This window comes from Salarias fasciatus, chromosome 7 (genome assembly GCF_902148845.1).
Source record: "Salarias fasciatus chromosome 7, fSalaFa1.1, whole genome shotgun sequence".
NCBI lineage: Eukaryota > Metazoa > Chordata > Actinopteri > Blenniiformes > Blenniidae > Salarias > Salarias fasciatus.
This window is the reverse complement of record NC_043751.1, coordinates 25982492-26002580: the sequence shown is the minus strand read 5'-3', so window position 1 is coordinate 26002580 and position 20089 is coordinate 25982492. Positions and strand designations below refer to the sequence as shown.

The 20089-nt window shown below is 46.4% G+C and overlaps 2 protein-coding genes across 2 annotated transcripts in view; both read left to right on the top strand.

Annotated features, from left to right (window-relative positions):
- Window positions 1-17105, top strand: part of abcc8 (ATP-binding cassette, sub-family C (CFTR/MRP), member 8) — a 57734-nt gene extending 40629 nt beyond the window's left edge. The window contains exons 22-40 of the mRNA XM_030095828.1: window positions 193-277; window positions 591-671; window positions 1101-1238; window positions 1404-1529; window positions 1749-1845; window positions 3632-3882; window positions 6843-7009; window positions 7429-7656; window positions 9011-9103; window positions 10334-10436; window positions 10733-10846; window positions 11852-11972; window positions 12388-12518; window positions 12599-12677; window positions 12818-12926; window positions 13499-13602; window positions 15075-15208; window positions 15859-15921; window positions 16869-17105. Coding sequence (XP_029951688.1) covers window positions 193-277; window positions 591-671; window positions 1101-1238; window positions 1404-1529; window positions 1749-1845; window positions 3632-3882; window positions 6843-7009; window positions 7429-7656; window positions 9011-9103; window positions 10334-10436; window positions 10733-10846; window positions 11852-11972; window positions 12388-12518; window positions 12599-12677; window positions 12818-12926; window positions 13499-13602; window positions 15075-15208; window positions 15859-15921; window positions 16869-17006 — 2362 coding nt within the window. The 3' untranslated portion in view covers window positions 17007-17105. The remainder of the gene's footprint in view (window positions 1-192; window positions 278-590; window positions 672-1100; window positions 1239-1403; window positions 1530-1748; window positions 1846-3631; window positions 3883-6842; window positions 7010-7428; window positions 7657-9010; window positions 9104-10333; window positions 10437-10732; window positions 10847-11851; window positions 11973-12387; window positions 12519-12598; window positions 12678-12817; window positions 12927-13498; window positions 13603-15074; window positions 15209-15858; window positions 15922-16868) is intronic.
- Window positions 17106-17648: 543 nt separating this feature from the next.
- Window positions 17649-19545, top strand: kcnj11 (potassium inwardly rectifying channel subfamily J member 11). The gene has a single exon (XM_030095572.1). The coding sequence runs from the start codon at window positions 17998-18000 to the stop codon at window positions 19162-19164; it is 1167 nt and encodes a 388-aa protein (XP_029951432.1). The 5' UTR covers window positions 17649-17997; the 3' UTR covers window positions 19165-19545.
- The last annotated feature ends 544 nt before the right edge of the window (window positions 19546-20089 follow it).

Sequence of the window (20089 nt, the reverse complement as noted above, 5' to 3'; positions counted from 1 at the left end):
TCAAGGCTGCTGAAATGCTTTCCTTTTCTGCAGACGGTGCCGTGCATACATGATAGACATGACATGACTGAACTGAAGTAAAATCTGTAATTTTTGCCAATAAGTTTAGAATGGGAGTTGTTATGGAGACCTTCTGTGGAGCATTAAGCGCTGCTTCTCATCGGTATTCTACGTCTCTTTTGTTCCCTGCAGATACAAAACCGTCATCGAGGCCTGCTCTCTCCAGCCTGACATTGACATCCTTCCACAGGGGGACCAGACAGAAGTCGGGGAGCGGGTTCGTACCGCAGCAACATCTATGATTTAGTTCCTACATCTGGCTGCGGCTCCCGCTGCGGCTCTTTACTTTATACTGCGGAGTGTTTTGTCCACGTTACTGTGCAACGAGGATTCGATATGTTGCGTGCAGGGAGCCTCGCTGACCTTGTTCAGTCCAGAAACTGTCACGTTGGATTTCTTTTAATGCGGGAAATAAAATGTGATCTCCTTTGTTCTTCTGAGGGCAGAGCTTTAGATGTCTTCGTGCTATTCAGTCTCCTCTTCGTGTCAAATCGTTTCTCCCTCTCACGCTCGTCTGTCATCTGGTGCAGGGCATCATCCTGTCGGGCGGGCAGAAACAGCGGATCAGTGTGGCCAGAGCCTTGTACCAGCAGACCAACGTGGTGTTCCTGGTGAGCCTGCACGCAAAAACCGCCCACACGGCCAGAAAACAATGGCTTTAGTTATCGGAACACAACTCAGGTTTAGTGGGAATCCCTCTGAAACTGATTCTCCAAACAGAACTGACAGCATCCAAGAAAGTCTGAGTGAATGTGTCGTTTTTGAGACTTTTACATCTTATCGATTCAGATTATCTTATTTTAGGACTATTAGATAAATGTTTTTTCAACACCTTGGCTGAACTGTGCCATGATTTGGATTTCAGTAATGACAAAAACTGAAAGGACACAAGATTATTAGTCTTGACGGACACCAGTAGTGAGTGATGGTGGGTGGGTGTGATGTTGACCAGAGGAAGCCCGGTGACGGCGTTGCCGGTGGATTGACTTGTTCATGCTGGTGTGTAGACCTCTTTCACTTGTTAATATGTGTTTTTGTAGGATGACCCATTTTCTGCCTTAGACATCCACCTGAGTGACCACCTGATGCAGGACGGCATCCTGAAGCTCCTGAGAGAGGAGAAGAGGACGGTGGTGCTCGTCACGCACAAACTCCAGTATCTGCCACACGCTGACTGGGTAAGACGAGCGTCTTGGTGTGTGTGTTTGTGTGTGTGTGTGTAATTGATGGCTGTCCATGTGTGACACTGATATACTACACATTCAGGCAGATTATCTTTGTTCCAAAGGACTTTGGGATTTATCGCCAGTCTTGTTTTTCTGTTTGTCTGTGATCATCATTAGATCATTGCCATGAAAGATGGGACCATCCAGACTGAAGGGACTCTGAAGGACATCCAGAACACCGAGCCCGAGCTCTTCGAGCAGTGGAAAACCTTGATGCACAGACAGGACCAGGAGTTTGAGAAGGTAATTAATATCCAGCCGGCACTAATGAGCCTTTAATGACCTTCAAACAGCACCTAATAATCTTTAATTGTTTTGAAAGCGTTTATATTCAGGCGAGGGAAGCGCAAATGATGATTTAGGAAGGAGTGTTTCATTAACAGCTTGTCGTTTTTAAGGCTCCAGAGGATAAAAAAAAAAAAAAAAACCCCAATAAGCAGCGTTTTCTAATTCCTCCCTCAGGAGACGGTGGCAGAGAGCATGACAGATCTGGAGAGGAAGAACCTGCGCCGGGCCATGTACTCCAGAGAGGCCGCCCGGACCGAAGAGGACGAGGAAGGTGAGAGGCTGCAGAGCCAGCCGTGACGACAGGAAGCAGGCGGCTTGATCAAATCTGTGCAAATCTGTGAAAAGAGGATGCTGTTCCCACTTTGTTTTCATGTGTTTGTTTGCTGAAGAAGCCACATCTCATATGTTCAAGCTTCAGGTTATAAAGCATATCGCTTTCTCTGTGTTGAAATGACTCCAGATTCTCTGTCTTTAATTTATTCCCGTCTGCGCAGTTCAAATATTATTGACCTTCTTGTTCTGTCACTTTTGTTTCACATCTCTCGATCTGTCCGTCTCTGCTGTTGATGGTGCAGCTGTAGTGGGCGGTGCGGAGGTGCGGTGGCTGTGTTATTGATGTGTGTTGTGTGTTGTTTCCCGCGCGCTGGTGGCACCCCAGAGTGGACTTCAGCACCAGGTGCTGTCCTCGCGTTCGATCGAGCAGGTGTGGCCAGAAAGCATGGTGTGATCCAACGAAAAGAAAGCAAAAAAAAAAAAAAAAAAGCCGTTAAAAGTTGCTTGTGGCTTTGTGAGGCTGCAGCAGGTTGCAGGTGTGCCAGCTGCTCCCATCATTTTAGAGTCTCATCAGCCATTTAGTCTGTTTATTGTTTCTTTCCGTCCTCAGACATTTTCCCCTCCTGCTCCTGAGAGTGTTTAGATCTGGGGTGTCAAACTCAGTTTAGTTCAGGGGCCACAAACAGCACCCGTTCCTCTGGAGTGGGCCGGACCGGTAAAATAGAACCATGATAAAGTTTGCAGTTAAATTTTTCTTTGTTGTGGTGCCGAGTGCAACTTTAAAAAAGTCAATGTTTTCATAAAACCAAACAAGTAGTATTGAAAGTTGCTTCAATTTCAACATAAAAACTATCTTAGCATGTAGCAGCGTCTCAGCAAAGTGGCGTTTTCAGTACTGACCCGCAAAATGCTCCGAGCCTTTTCTGTTTTCACTTGAAGACGTCACGTAAACGGGCTCTAAATGATTCTTCCTTGTGCCAAATACAGTGAAATGTTGAACGCAACTTTTGCATCAACTGCTGACGGGTTGAGGCTGATGCTACTCTGCTAGCAGTGAGACAGTTTTCATGGCAGCGTCACTGATATCTCAGCTCTAACGGCATCTTGAGTGTTGAGTCCGCTACTCTGAAGAAAACTACTGTAAAAGTCAATGGCTTCTTTGGAATTTTATTCTATTTACTTGGTCCAGACTGGAGCCTCTTGTGGGCCGGTTTTGGCCCACGGGCCTTCGATTTGACACCCCCGGTTTAGAGCATGGTTACAGGTGATGATAGAAGTAGTGCGGCTCGCTGTGACAGTCACGCCTTCGCTCCCTGCCTCTTCTTCTTCTCTGCTTCCAGCATGTCTGAGCCTCCCAGACTCCCACATGCAGCTTCATGCTCCACGGCTTTCTGCATGGTGTGACGTTGTAGATCTAACTGAGGGGTGGGGAGAAGACGGGCGCTCGTTGGCATTACCTTCTCACCCCTCGAGCCTCTTGAAACGCACAGCATCGGAGTGACTGGTCCTGCTTGGTGTGGTGTAGTGTAGACTGTGCAGCCTGCAGCCTTTGTCTTTCATGTTTCTCCTCTTCTGTTCGACCTCTGGACGAGAAGTGCTTCATCAGACAGACGCAGGGGACAAAAAAATCTGAGAAGAGGTCAAACAGAGAAAATAAAGAATAGTAGGAATAAATACAGGGAGGTAGAAGCAGTGCAGTTTAGCTCAAATAAAAAAATTAAATCTTGTCTTCCCTCAAAAACTTGGCCGTCATCTACCAAACGCGCTCTTTGTTGTGACCGCAGAGGAATCACTGGAGAGCGACGACGACGACGACAACCTGTCGCAGGTGATGAGGCAGCGAGCCACCATCCCCTGGCGCTCCTGCGGCACCTACCTGTCCTCCGCCGGGCTGCTGCTGCTCTCCCTGCTCCTGCTGTCGCAGCTCCTCAAACACTCCCTCATGGTCGCCATCGATTACTGGCTGGCGCACTGGACGTCGCACGTCATCACGGCGAAGATGGAGGCGAGCGCTCATAACTGCACCGTGGTTCAGGTGAGAGGAGGAGTTTTTCTTCTGATTGGCTCCGCCCACTGTGGTTAGGGCTCGTTTGTATGGATGATGGATGAAGCCAGATATTTGATGGACAGTTTTCATTTCTTCCGCTGCTAATGCCGGTGATATTTGGCAGCTTTGGACGCCTCCGGCGCTCACAGCGCTCACTTAGAAGGTTTTATGAAGAGTCGCTCAGATGAGAGAGAGGATGTATTTCAGTCGGAAGGTTGCAGGTTCAGTTTCCCATCTCCTCTGGTTTACATGTCGAAGTGTCACTGAGCAAGACGCTGAACTCCAAACTGCTCCCATTGGATGGACAGAGCAATTAATAAACCAATCAACTAACAAAGTAGGATCAGTTGATTAGTTTATCATTTGATTTCATCGATTACTCCAACACCCTGAAACAGGTGGATAACATGGTGCAGAAGATGGATGGATGTATTTCTTCTGACTGTTTCCTTCAGGAACATCCTCGGGCACCCAATGCAAGAACACTCGCCAAACAAAGAGCAGCTTGACAGGGCTCGAGTTACAAAGGGAAGGCTGGACTGACAGTCCTGCTTTGACAGTGATATTGTGAGTTTCCCCTTTAGCGGTCTGAACTCATTGGATTCTATTTTCCAAGGACTGTGATGGTTTGAGGTTCTGGCAGAGCTGACCACGTGTAGCAGCTCCAGAGTGGTTTAGAGAGGAGGTGGTCACAGTAACCTTTGTTATGACTTTTCGATCGATTGCAGGTCAAATCTGAGGGTTTTTCTACTAGTTTCTTTACAGAATCTTTGGAAGAAATGACCATAAAATGATCGTGACAAGTATTTTTTACTGTTTATTTGAATTGAAGCGTCGAAAAACCATTGGCATCATCGGTCATGGGGGAGAAAAAAACTCAAGTCCAGTAAAGTAGGAATTAAATCTTCATCCAAGTTAAATCAAATGAGGCCAGAGTGGAAATTGCGTAAGCGATTTCTCCCTAAATCTCCGGTGATTCTCCGCCGAGCAGAGCTGACCTGAAACACAAACACAGACGCTGCCAACTCCAGATGGAGCGTTCACTGACGCTCCCAGGAGCCACGCAGCACAGCTTCATTTGCATATTAAAGCAGTGGCAATGCGTTTAAAAAAAGACAGCGAAAGTTTCAAATCACAGCCTCTGTGCATCTTTTAAATGTAACCGAGAGCCGTCACGTCTAACAAGACCTGAAGTGACCCCTTGTGCTATTCACAAAGGGGGATTTACCTCTGGTATTATATTTCCGTGACTTTTTGCAATGTCCCCTTCCACCAAAAATAGTCCCTCATGTTCATGCACAGTCGTGCATGCAAACACACAATGCATGCGCATTGAGAGGGAGCAGATATGAATGTATATGAACGCTTTAAAGAAGGTTAAGCTGTTTTGTTCACACTCTGAGGTCACAGCAGCTGTTAGCAGGTTATCGTGTTCCAGGAACAGTAAGGCAGCCGTTCTATCAAGCGTTTATTTATGTGTGTGTGTGTGTGTGTGTGTGTGTGTGTGTGAGCGAGCGCGCGTCCATGCACGAATCCTGTGTACTGAAACATCAGGTCGCATTTCACACAGTCATCTGAAGGCTGCAGACAGAGTCAACTGGGGATAAAAGAGAAAGTCAAAGACAAACAGACACGGCCTTTCCACCTCACACACACACACACACACACACACACACACACACAGACACTCTGGATCCACAGTGGTCCAGATAAATTAGCTCTGCTGAGCACATCTTATTCGGCCGAGCCTCGGCGTCTCTGCTGCTTTTATCTAATCAGTCTTGTGTTGTTGACTTAATCCATGTGAGGACACTCAGGAGTCCTTTTCTACTATCAAACACACACTTGTCTACTGCACTTAAACAGGCAGAACTTTTCAAACCGCTTGTCCACTTCACTGTAAAGTAAAATTGAACAGATTCCGTTTCTGTGAATCTAATCTGGAAATAAAGGAAAAGTGGGAGAATAATGGAAACATTCATATTAGGTGCTTGATTAAACTGGTGCTTCTAGATTTTCAAAGTGCCGATTTAGGAAGACTAACATGTTAGCTTTAATCTTTGCACCCTGCATTAGCCAACACCAGTTCAGGATTATTGCTTTTTAACCTGACATAATTTTGCTAACTTATAAACCTTCTCCCTTCACCCAAACGCAGGAAACTGTTAACGACTTAAAATGCATTTACCGTATTTGCCTGTGATTGCAGATAAAACCGTATTTTTACCTCCACCTCAATCCTTATACTGCGTACTTCCACCACACAGTTAATCTGGAGATGAATGTCCCGTTTTCATTGTTGGATCTACTTCCTTTATAAAGAGAAGGATCAGTCTTGTGAGCAGAAAACTAACTTTAATGTGTCCATGAAATGTTAATGAAACTAGTATATATGTGAGACTGCAGTCTTATTGCCTATCAGGAGTATCTAATCCTGACCCTGGAGTTCTCCTGTCCTGCATGGTTTAGGTCTCATTCTTCAACGAGAGCTGTTCATAAAATGATTTATTCATTTTGATGTCTTGTTTTCTGTACAGAGGAGTCATTATTTCATTCCAGGGATTTTTTCAAGTTATTTTTCTACCAATGATTGTCAAAGCAGCTCATATAGTCTTTAAAGATGTAAAGACACATACACTGGTGGCAGAATACCTGCACATAGAGAAGTGTTTAATTCCTAAAAAGGATTTATTTTTTCAATATGTGTTGGTCTCATGTTGTTAGATTAGCTTTGAATGCTTCACTGCTTTCTGTCACATCACACCGTGAACTTTTTTAACCGGGGTCAGTTTAATTTAGCTCATAATTACAGTGCAGGCAAGCTGAGATGCTGGAGTTCCCCCCTGACACACACCCACACACACACACACACACACACACACACACACACACACACACACACACACAGCGCTGCAGTCATGTGTTTAGTCGCCCTGTCTGTGTTGCAGGACTGTGGCTTCAGCCACTCGTGGTACCTGTCGGTGTTCAGCGTTCTGTGCTGCCTCGGCATCGTGCTCTGTCTCGCCACCTCTGTGGCGGTGGAGTGGACCGGGCTCAGAGTGGCCAAGGAGCTCCACCACAACCTGCTCAGCAAGATCATCCTGGCCCCCATGAGGTGTGTGTGTGTGTGTGTGTGTGTGTGTACTGCAGCTTTTGCCTCGTGACATGTGAAAACAAGTGCTTATGCCGCCTGTGCGCACTAAAACAAATCATTTATAAGAGGAACCTCTGGTAAAAGCACCTTTTCCCGCCTCATTACTCAAAGCACCATCTGCCTTCCTTAACTGGGTCCCAGGAGACACGTCTCACCTGGAGACGCTCCACGTCCAACACGTGCTCACTCCGTCTGCACGCAGCTGTACGAGCTGATGAACCACATGAAAAACTCTCAACCAAAATCTACACTGATTCATTATGTAATCAAGACATTAGTATTATTTAACAGTTTTTTTTTTTTTTATCATACTACAGAACAATTTCGCAGCAAAACGTCATTGTGAATACAGAGCACTGTTTTCGTTGATCCGCCTCCAGGCTGTTTGAGACGACGCCGCTCGGCAGCATCCTCAACAGGTTTTCCACGGACACCAACACCATCGACCAGCACATCCCCACCACGCTGGAGTGCCTGAGCCGCTCCACCCTGCTGTGCGTCTCCGCCCTGGGGGTCATCTCCTACGTGACGCCCGTCTTCCTCATCGCCCTGCTGCCGCTGGCCGTCACCTGCTACTTCATCCAGAAATACTTCCGCGTGGCCTCCAGGTGAGCGGGGTCATTTCGCAGCTCTGCACCCGGGACAAATCCAGACGCTCTGAGATTCACTCGTCAGCGTGAAGAATGATGAATCATTTTCACACCTGCAGGCAGTTTGGGATCAACATTAGTCTCATGTTTTTGGACAGTTTTGCACAGAAAGACCTCCCAGAGTCCCAACATGGACTCAAGGCGAGAGGAAAATCTACAAAGTCTTAACCGGGAGGCAAACATGGCGTTGGAAGCCAGCTACTTTATTACAATGAAATGACATTTTCATCAAAGCCTCATTGTTAGTTTGACAGCAGGCCTTGATCCGTCTTGATCACGTCTTGTGTTCTCAAATGCAATGTTTTTTTTTGTTTTTTTTGGTGACAGATTCAGCTTTATTATTATTTTTTTCCAAACAGATGTCAAGTAGTTCATCATCAATTGTGAAGAAGGTCCTCAAATGTAGACATTTTCAGAATATGCTGGTATTTCTAGCACTAGAATAAAGGTAGAATTTTTGACTTTCCTTATTTTTAAATATATTCATGTGATCATTTGGCCCAAACAATAACAACATGTTTCCTCCAGAGTGTCATGACTCCCAGTCCAGATTCTCCTGGATTTGGTCATTTTATCTTTTACACTCACTGTTATAACGAAAAAACTTGACTGTCTGTTCATACAAACGTCTGTGTTCTCCCACTGTTAATGTTTATAGTGTGATATTCTCTGTTATTTGCACGTGTGTGTGCGTATGTGTGTTTTCTAACAGAAATAGGCCACAGCACTGACTAGTGGCCCAAAATAAAAAGTCCTTTTTTTTTTCTGAGTCAACAGACAGTTTTCAAAGTGTTGCTATCTAAATGTGAAACTTTTCAAAAATGAACACACAAACATGATGCAACAACGCATTTTCAGACATCTTCCCTCTAAATGTCGTGTAAACGAGGGTTGGAAACTAAAGATACACATTTTTGACAATTGTTTGAGTTTAAAATGAAAAGAAAAGCTGTGTAGTCAGAAGCGTTTTACATGGCAATTTTATTGCTATTTCTAATAAAATAGAATTAACAAATGAGGTGAAGCATCATCTGGAACATTCCAGTTATCTTTACTAAACCAAGCACGTCCATTGATCGAATGCATTCAGAAATTTCTTTTCACCTTCAAATAACTTTTCATTTCATTACTAAATGGATACTTAGACGTTCTAAATGTACACCTCTCTAAACCTACAGTCTTACATTAGAGGATTACTACGGACCTCCGTTTCCATAGCATTTTTAATGTCATTCTGTTCTTTCCCCTGCTGAAGGAGCAGCTAGATGTCGAGTTAACTTTTCCCATGTTGCGTTTTCCCTCCTTGGGTCAGGGACCTGCAGCAGCTGGAGGACAGCACCCAGCTGCCGTTACTCTCCCACTTCTCCGAGACAGTGGAAGGCCTCACCACCATCCGGGCCCTCAGGTAAAGGCGGAGGTTTGATCTGCCCGTTCAGAACAGCGCAGCTTCGGTTTGAGCTTTTTGGAAGATGGATTAAATTAGAATCACACTATGTCACAACATGGAACTATTAAATCTTAATGAATTGAGGATTTGTGAGAATTTTAGTCACAGAAAGCAGCGAGGAGCGACAGTATTTATCCCTCCAAGTTGTGGCAGGACGAGGTGTCGGTTGAAATTCAAGGTTGTTGTCTGAGATCTGTTGGCTTCAAGACTCAGAATGTCTCACTAAAAATTTGTATTGATCCCAAAGTGTTTGGCAGTCATCAAGTGAGAGAGCGCGCAGGCTTGGAACTGCTCACCTGCTGCTTTATGGGAAATTGTAAGAACTCACAACACTGACTCAGTATTTTGGATGTACAGTATTATTACAGGCATTTTCCTTTGAAATGGTATATTCAGTAAATAAAAGATAAATGAAAGTAGCTATAAAAAAAAAAGGCCAAGAAACTCAAAAGTGTCATCTTCCAAGTCCATACAAAACAACAAAATTGCAGGTGAAAATTCATTTAACATGAGTGATTTCACATTATAGAACGGTGCCATTTTTATCACTCCCTCTCTTTTTTTTATAATTTAATGCCTTCAGTTGCATTTAAAGGTGCTGCAGGCAGGATTCGACATCTCCTCCATCTTGCTTAGGGTTACCTAAGCAAGATGGCGATTTGACCCATCTAAGATGGTGATTTGAAACCCAGCATAGCCAATCCTGTCCTGTTTTCTCTGACATCACGCCCTTACACAAGTTAAGCCCCTCCCACAAGAACGTGCGACAAACGCCCCTCTACCAATCATGGTTAGAGCCTCAGGGGCTCTTCTGATTGGTCAAAGATACCTGGAGCTGTCGAGATTCCTTTTCAGCTCAGAACAGAGACAGATGGAAACGCTGCGCTCTCGTGGTAGTGCAATTATGCTACACTCCTAAAGGATTATCAATGGATACTCTAACATTTAATCCAAAGAAAGCACAGAAAAATTAGCATTGACTAGCAAAATCCTGCCTACAGCACCTTTAAACTGTTTTATTGTAATATTGAGAAGAAATGAATGGGACAAAACGGCTTAATATGAGGTGTATTAAAACAATCTGAAACGGTCTGAGAGGAAAACAGAAGCAGCTGTTTAGCTCCAACATGCATGTGTTTCACTGAAATATGAACAACAGTCTTTTCTCTTCTTTTTTTGCGATGCCAGATACGAGCCGAGGTTCAGACAGAGGTTACTGCAGTTCACCGACGCCAACAACATCGCCTCCCTCTTCCTGACCGCCGCCAACCGCTGGCTGGAGGTCCGCATGGTAATGAATCATCTGTTCTCCTAACTGGGGCCGACTGTCGGACACCTGCTTCTCTGATACGTGCACGTTGCTGGGTAACTGCTCCCTCTGTTGGGATGCTCCAAACACTGAATCTCTGACTGTAGCTTTCACATTCAATCTTTCATGCGATGTTTCATGGATCACGCATTCGTCTTCTCTCACGTCGAAGCGGCGGGAGATGAAAACCTGGCTTGTTTATGAGCGTGCACGCGTGCAGGAGGAGCGACAGTAATCCCTGGGTGTTATTCTGAAGCGACGCCTGTGTCTCCCTGCAGGAGTACATCGGGGCCTGCGTGGTGCTGGTGGCAGCTGTAGCCTCCATCACCAACTCGCTCTACAACCAGCTGTCCACCGGCCTGGTGGGACTCGGCCTGACTTACGCGCTCATGGTGAGAGTCTGCGTGTCGCGTAATATCCAACACAGTGTATCCTGAAAATGCGCATAAATATGCATAAATGGTAGCTCAGTATTGAAATGCAGAATATAACAATTAACAGTGAATTTAGCAGCAACACTCACACCTCGTGATGAAGTGTCTCAAATGAATGAAAACTTTCACACAATCATTTAAAGCTATTTAAAGGCAGACCACTTAACACCTTATGCTCTGTCCAAAACTGGATGTTCAGCTGTTCACACTGCTCAGTCTTTATTGCATCAATCCAAAAAGTTAAGAAGAGATTTTGTGTTGATCGTTTTGTGTTTGCTTCAGCCTTTTAGCTTTACATTTTACAGCAGAGATGAGACCCGTTTGCAGGCTGTTTGAGTAATAAAAGTGTTTTGTTTGGGACAGGGGTATCAAGCAGTTTTTAAGAATAACCTTTAAATTGAAAGTTTAAAGTTTTTTTTGTTGTGGCGGAGAGTGCACGTGATAAAAAATAAAAAAATTTAAATCAGACACAAGGCAATTCACAGTGAATCACAAAGAAATACATTAACACAAGGCAATAAGAATCTTAATATTAAGAAATTTGTCAACATTTAACCAGCCACAAATGAAAAATGACACAATAGAGATGATAAGACCGGGACAGAGAATACAAATGATTTCATGTGAGATTTTTAAAAATTCTATTTTTAAATGTTTCTGTCAGTCTCATTCTTTCAATGCTTGTTACTCACCGACCCTTAATCCTTTCATATATTAATTAGTGTTGAACATCACTTATTTAATTTTCATTCTGTCCTTTTTCTGATATTTAAACTTTCTCTTATATTATATTCCCTGTGTTGGTTCCCTTATGGGATTGATAAACACTGAAAAACACACACACTGTTCCCCTCTCTGGAGACACGCTGTCAGTACGAGATGCGTCTTCATGGACTCCGTCTACATTTCTGAAAGGGTTTCCAGGCTCACGGCTCTGACTGCCCTCCTCCTCTCGTGTATCAGGTCTCCAACTACATGAACTGGATGGTGCGCAACCTGGCAGACATGGAAGTACAGCTTGGCTCGGTCAAGAGGATTAACGGCCTGCTCAAAACTGAACCGGAGAATTACGAAGGGCTGCTCAGTGAGTGCTCTCATTCGCCCCGGGCCGGGGCGTCTTTCACTGACTCAGCAGGGGGTCAGAGGAAAATCACGTCCGGCCTCTCCTCAGGCAGCCCTGCTTCGCACGCGGCGAGGTTCAGGCTTAACTCACATTTATTTCACATGCATCACTGTCAGCCGGGGAAACGGATCCTCATCCCTCCCCGGCTTTTTATACACATCACTTCATGCATTAACACCTTTTAATCCACCTCACATGCGCGTTTATTTTAACTTTAAACCAGAGTTGTTTTCTTGTTTGTACTCCATAAAAACAAAAGGAAGAAACTCTAAACTTCACATACTAGAAATTTAAATCAGAAGCAGACAGCGTTAGTGTTTTTTCCGTTTCCGTCTTCTTGAAAGTGGCGCCCCCGCCTTGTCTCCGTGTGTCTCAGCCGTGTCTCAGGTCCCTGACGGCTGGCCCCGGCAGGGAGAGATCAAGATCCAGAACCTGAGCGTCCGCTACGACCCCTCGCTGAAGCCTGTGCTGAAAAACGTCAACGCACAAGTCAGCCCTGGGCAGAAGGTGAGCGAAACAAACGCACTGAAGACGCCACAGGTCCGAGTGTTGGTGCAGTGGTTCATAATAAATGTGTCTGAGTTCAGGTGGGGATCTGTGGCAGGACTGGCAGCGGAAAATCCTCCTTCTCCCTGGCCTTCTTTCGTATGGTCGACATGTTCGAGGGTAAAATTTCACACCTTGATTTTTCCGCAGAATAATGTGAAATAAAGATGACAGGCTATAAGTGAATCAAAAACAGAAAAACTGATTTTTTTTTGATTTTTTTTTTTTTTTTTTGCATCTTTCGATCTGCTTCCCAACAGGCAGGATTGTGATCGATAACATCGACATCTCGAAGCTCCCTCTGCAGACGCTGCGCTCTCGGCTGTCCATCATCCTGCAGGATCCCTTCCTGTTCAGCGGCACCATCCGGTACCGTAAACGTCTCTCCGCCGGAGCCACGGCACTTTGAATTCCCCTCACTGTCCCGCGAAACGCTGGAAAGCATTTAGAGTGAGATGAGCAGACGGTGACACGCCGACCTTGAACAGAAGACAAGCTGGTTTTAGATAAGAGGACATTCCTGTGAAAAGTCCAGTGGAGAGCTTTATTTTTAGACGTCAGCAGCTCTGACTATTAAAGCTCTGGAGAACAACAGAGGAGGACGAATCCAACAAAGATGTTGGTTTAGGAAACTCATTTCCTGTTTTAATGTCAATATTTAGTTTTCCATACATGTTTCCAGTGATTTGGATGAACAGAGTGATGAAAGGAGGAGCTGACCGACTGCACCGGCCCGCAGGCTTTCACTCTATTTACTGAAATATTCATAACATAACCAGAAGAGACCCGACTTCAAAGACATCCTGACCGCACCGCATGCTGGCTCAGTTAGTTTCACATCAGGCCAGGGCGTGTTGATGGCTGGAAATCTGTGAATGCCAGTCATTTTTCAAGAAAACGTGTCAAATTAATTTTGTGTGTGTGTGTGTGTGTGTGTCCAGGTTTAACCTGGACCCAGAGATGAAGGCGACAGATGAAATGCTGTGGGAGGCTCTGGAGATCGCTCAGCTGAAGCCGGTCGTCAAGTCTCTTCCAGGAGGCCTGGGTGAGACCTTTACACACACACACACGCTGATCGTCGCGTCTGTCGGCTGATCGAGTGTCTCCACACACAGATCGGGCTGCTGTATCGGGTTGCATGACCATTCATTTTTAACTCCCCGGGGAAACGGTGCGATGGTCGTTTTTTTTCTCCTCTGAGCTCTCTTGGAGTTGTGGATCTGACACTGGAAAGCTGACGGGCTGCAGCAAACACACACACACACACACACACACACACACACACACACACACACACACACACACACACACACACACACACACATCAGATATGAGCTGAGAGCCTCTTCAGCCGGCCACATACATGATGAATGCCTGGCATGCTGATGCACAGGGCCTCGTCTTACTTTAGCTGCTGCTGGTTTGAGTTTTATCGCCCGGCCGGCCTCTGCAGTCTGAGGAGAGAAGAGCGACGAAGCATCTGAAACATCGGTGGAATAACAGACTCCGTCCAGCTGATGGATTTCTGCTTGTGACACTGACAAATGTGCTCAGACTGAGGTGTGACACGCTGAAGCTGAGCTGCTTCATTTTATGGTTAAACTGCAAGCGGGAGCTGACAGCTAATGAGGTCTGTCTTTTAATTTAGTGAAGGTAACCATTTGTTACATTAACGAAATTGCATTGATGGAGCCTGAAGAGCTGCTCTTACTGCAGAAATGGTGTATTTATGGAGCTCAATGTACATCTGGGGTGTTGTCTGAATGTAAAACGACTCCACTTTAACAGGCCTCGTAGTCCGGAAAGCATTTCGCAGACTGGATATTACTTTCCTGACGACATTCCCGGATGTGCGCTTGGTGGCAGAGCGTCAGCTCCTCCGACGTGTCCTCGTTACAGTCAGTCCTGAAAACACACATCTCCGGCCTCGCTGGGTTCACCCCAGCTATAATTGCTCTCACGCTGCAGCTCTGTCTTCTCCCATCGCGTCTCATCCTCCATGCTTTTCAAAGCGCTGGACGTGCGTCACTTTAAAGCCTATAAATGTTTTATTAACATTAACATCCAGCACCTGTAAGCAGGTTCCTGCAGGACTCAGCAGTTCGCCTTGATTTATACTGTTTTATGCTGTAAATGTTCCCAAACATAAACTTGAAATGCATGATGGGATGCATCGCTGAAATATTGACTCAATGTGACTTAAAGCAGCAACAATGAACCTCTGGAGAGCAGCCCAGTCGACTTCTAATCAATAATCAATCATATTGATCTTTAAACGAAGTGCTAATGGCTGATTGACTTTTCCTTTTTACTCAAGTAACAGAGCAGCAATTCTGCAGCCGCTGGGCTTCGTTTAACACTGTTTTAACAAAACTGGCTGAAAGACAAAAAAGAAAGGGCAAAGGAATATTTAGAAGGATCTGAAATCAAAACATGTTTTAAGAAACTAGAAGGAAAAAAAAACTGCAGCGTCATTCAACCATGTTGTCGTCAAACTGGTGAAATGTGTGTTTTCAGATGCGGTGGTGACCGAGGGAGGCGAGAACTTCAGCCAGGGTCAGAGACAGCTGTTCTGCCTGGCCAGAGCCTTCGTCAGGAAGAGCAGCATCCTCATCATGGACGAAGCCACGGCCTCCATCGACATGGCAACGGTCAGTGTGCGGCGAGGGGGGGTGGCAAGCGCGGTGGAATAGTGGCGAGAGGATGACGAGAGGCGAAGCAATCACAATGTTATTTTAATATGTAGGAGGAGCCAGACAGAGACAGAGACAGTTTTTGACCTTGTGTGGGATAAAAATGGTAATTTGATTGTTCGCATCAGGAATCCACAACAGAAAACGCTTCGAAATGCTTTTCTGTGATACTCAAGCAATCCTGATAGGGCAGAAATCTAAATCCTATTTACTCTGAATGGTTTCGGCAGGTTGAATGCAGATTTCACCTTTAACTGCCCTGAAAAGAGCACCAGAGGAGGCGAAAGCAGGTCTGAAGGAGAAAGACTGAAATAGGAGGAGAATATTGAGCGCAGTGAAAGCCCGAGGCGAGTGTCAGCGAAAAGCTTTTTCACTTGAGAGCCGATCCTGAAAGATCGGTCACAAAGAAGAAGTGCTGGTGGAAGCTTACAATAACCCTCCAGGAAACCCAGTCAGGGTTTTAATAGAGAACAAGACGAATAGCAAGGCAGTCTGAATGAAACGGTTCGGTGGTTTTATAGCTGGCTACCAAGATGTCTTTGTTTTACACGAGGTTTTGACTCCAGATGAACTTATACTTGACAAACTTGTGTCTGTCCCCCCGACAGGAGAGCATCCTGCAGAAAGTGGTGATGACTGCGTTCGCGGACCGAACGGTCGTTATCATAGCAGTGAGTATCTCCTCTTTTCTGTGCCAGAGCTTCGGGCAAATTACGGAAACATGCAGAGCAGCGCAGCTCCTCCTGAGAGCGCCGACCTTTGTTCTGCGCTGCCGAGGCTTTTCTTGTCATCTCCAGCAGATATGTGCAGACGCTGCTAAAAAAAAAAAACCACAGAGAGGATAAATCGGATCCAGTGTCTGACTTGTTCTTATTAAATTACATCGTGGTCAAAAGGCAAAGGCTGCTTTAGTTTGTGTGTCACATTTCAGCAGGTTTAACTGCTCTCCATTATGTTGGGACGAATTCGTATGAAGAGTAATGGGTTTATGAACAATAAACGGTGAATGAGGAGAGAAACAATGCAGAATAGGCTCCAAATGAAAGCTAAAAAGTAAATATAGAGCAGCATGAAATCAGAAGTTGTTTTAGAAAATGGGAAGCAAACGGAAAGTCCTACAGTTGGAGCCATTCTGTAATTCTCTCCGAGCTTGTTCTAAATATTTGATGCATAAAAACTCAAAGCAGAATTTGCACGCTTCGTTCAGACAAAAAACAAGTGCGTTTGCTCTTGATCCTGAGGTGATGGGTCAGAACAGAACCGATCAGAAATGTACTTTGGGCCTGAACCCTTCAGACCTTCGTAGACCTCAGAAACTGGGTTCATGTGGCAGAATTTTGAGCAGCAGATCTGAATGAGCTGCGACTCTGATTTATTATTCAAGAGGACCAGTCAAGCTAAAACACTTTAAAACTTCAATGCCAAGTGAAGCGAACAGACAAAATGCTGCAGAGCCTTTGATATTTAGAGCAGGAACCACAGCCGAAATCAAGATGGCTTTTTACAGTTTTGAGCCTCTGACTTGCATCCGTTTGCAGCGACGCACCAATAAAGCTTTTGTTGCCCCAGCGTCCCGTCTTCCAGTGCAGTAACGACTTTCTCGCCCTCCGCCGCGCAGCATCGCGTCCACACCATCCTGAATGCCGACCTGGTGATTGTGATGAAGCGCGGGATCATCCTGGAGTACGACACGCCCCAGGCCCTGCTGGACAAGGAGGACAGCGTCTTCGCCTCGTTTGTCCGGGCAGACAAGTAGCACAAGAAGAGGAAAGCAGAAGGAAGACATTCGAAGTGCAATTGTCCCATGAGATATATATTTCTTTTTATTTTTTGATCATGTTGTAATATATTTGTACATAAAAAAAATGTCAAATCTTTGTTAATAAAACATAAATTATCATGAAAGTGTGTGTGGAGTTGCTGACTGAGGATAATTGTTAAATAGTGCTTTTGGGAGCGGTTCATTATCTTGCTCAAGGTCTCTTCAGCATTTGGAAAGGGGGAGAAGATGGAATCAAACCTGCAACCTTCCGATTTAGAGAAGACCCAACTCTACCAACCTAGTCACTGCTGCATCCAATAATAACAGTTATAAAAAGGCAATAAAAAAGTGTCGGAAGTTTCCTGATCTGCAGAAAACCTGAGATTCATGACCACTGTTTGTGGTTCGAGGCTGCATCCCCTCAGTGAGGGCAGCAGAGGGAGGAGGGAGGGAGGGAGGAGCTGCCTCTCCACCTCACCACGTCTCCATCTCACGTTACCGAGCGTCGCTGTGGCGGAGAGGTCATCCGCGCGCCACGGACGTAAAAACGCGATTTAATAAAAAAAAAAAAAAAAAGGAGAGAGAAAGAAGAAGGAACGTCCGAGGACAGGTCCGCTTTATGCGTCATGCGAATCGGTTTTACGCACGGTGAGGTGGGGAGCGCACACGCGCCGGGGGGTCGGTTCACAAAGAAGCTGAGCAGCGTGGGACCGGCCGTGTGCGCTCGGTCGGCGCTGTGAGTGACAGCGGCAGCTGCAGGGCTGGAAAGAAGAATCATCTCATGGGACTGACCAGGGGGGCACACGAGGAGCACGCATACCTCCAGAAACGCGGGGACGACACGGCCGCGAGCCCTGCGCCAGAGAGCTGCCGAGCAGCTGACGGTGGTGCGCGTCCACATCCAGAGGAAGGTGAACCGGCCGCCTTCCAGGCCCGGACATATCCTGCAAGGCTGGAGGCTGCGCGCTCGTAGTATGGGAGCGCTATGTTGTCCAGAAAAGGACTCATTCCTGAGGATTACTTGCTGACACGTTTGGCCGAGGATGTCCTGCAGCCCAAGTTCAAGGCGAAAGCCCGGAAGGCTCGGTTCGTGGCCAAGAACGGCACCTGCAATGTGGCGCACACCAACATCCGGGAGCAGGGCCGATTCCTACAGGACGTGTTTACAACGCTGGTGGATCTAAAATGGTTCCACACCATCATCATTTTCACCATGTCCTTCCTGTGCAGCTGGCTGCTGTTCGGGATGGTCTGGTGGCTCGTTGCCTTTGCGCACGGCGACCTGGATCAGCGAGGAGACGACTTTGTGCCGTGCGTAATGGACATCCACTCCTTCTCCTCCGCCTTCCTCTTCTCCATAGAGGTCCAGGTGACCATCGGCTTCGGGGGGCGGGTGATCACGGAGGAATGCGTCTCCGCCATCATCATCCTGATCGTGCAGAACATCGTCGGCCTGGTGATCAACGCCATCATGCTGGGCTGCATCTTCATGAAAACGGCGCAGGCACACCGGCGCGCGGAGACGCTCATCTTCAGCAAGCACGCGGTCATCTCGGTCCGGAACAACAAGCTGTGCTTCATGGTCCGCATCGGGGACCTGCGGAAGAGCATGATCATCAGCGCCACCGTGCGGATGCAGGTGGTGAGGCGGAGCAGCACGCAGGAGGGCGAGGTGGTGCCTCTGGACCAGATCGACGTCCACATCGACAACCCGGTGGGCACCAACGGCATCTTCCTGGTGTCCCCCCTCATCATCAGCCACGTGATCGACAGGGCCAGCCCGCTGTACGAGCTGTCGGCCTCCGACCTGCTGCACGACGACCTCGAGGTGGTGGTGGTGCTGGAGGGCGTGGTGGAGACCACCGGCATCACCACGCAGGCCCGGACCTCGTACGTGTCGGAGGAGATCCTGTGGGGGCAGCGCTTCGTGCCCACCGTGTCCGAGGAGGACGGCATGTACGCGGTGGATTACTCCAAGTTTGGAAACACGGTGAAGGTCCCGACGCCGTGCTGCAGCGCCAAGACGCTGGACGAGGCAGGTGGGCTCGCGCGCTTCAAGCTGAACGACGGCGCCGCCGCGCGGCCGTCCGTGAGAAGGCGGCGCGGCGCCTCGGTGCTCCGCAGGTCCAGGATGGACAGCCTGAGCCCCTGAAGGACTCCTCTAATCGTTTTATGGTTACTATACGCAGTAGGTGAGCTGTAATTAATAGTCCTAAAGTGTGCGCGCGCATCAACATGCTTTAAAACTCAGGGTCAGTTATGAAGAAGCACAAAGAAACAAAGCACTGAGGTGCACGTGGCTGTGAACAGCATGCTCCACCCGTGTTCCGTTTTTAACGAGTGACTTGCATGCAGCTGAAATAGAAAGGTGAATATTTAAAGTATTTTTACTGTAAGTTAAAAATGTTCAAGGGGAACCGTAAACCACTCACTAGTAGAGGACAGTTGCTTTTGAGAGATTATTAATCTGGTTGATCAGATCGCTTGATTATCTTCCTTTCAGACTGGGACACATTTTTAAGGGGCATGCATTTGTGGGATGAACCGCAGAGCTGTGGGTAGTTGATTTGCCCCCTGGATGGCAGTAACTCAATACAAGCGCTGATGTCTGCAGTAAAGGAAATAAAACCTCTTTGACACACTGAGACCATGCAGTCAGTCTTTCTTTAGTGCAAAGTCTAGTCCAGAGCAGTCTAACACATTTTAGTTCAGGATCCACATGCAGAAGAGTTTCATGTTGTGTGGGCTGGACTGGTAAAATAGTGCCATGATAACCCACGTAGTCAAATTTGAAAAATTCTTTCTTGTGGTGCAGAGTATACGTGATAAAAATGTTGATCAAACCGAATAATTACTTCTGAAAATGGTCACAGCTTCAAAAAAAGCTTATTTTGATGAGACCATCTGGTGGAAAATACAGTAAAATGTCCTGAAATCTTGTCCTAAAGCTGTTGCATTGTCAGTATTCGTACAAACTCACCCTGACAGTGTGACTTTGAGCAATTAAATCATATCTTTAATGGCAAGATCATGGATATCTCAGCTCTGGGCTCAGTGTTGTGTTGTCCGCCAATCTT

Excerpts from the sequence above, each read along its gene's own strand:
- kcnj11 (XM_030095572.1), top strand. The coding sequence starts at position 17,998 with ATGTTGTCCAGAAAAGGACTCATTCCTGAGGATTACTTGCTGACACGT.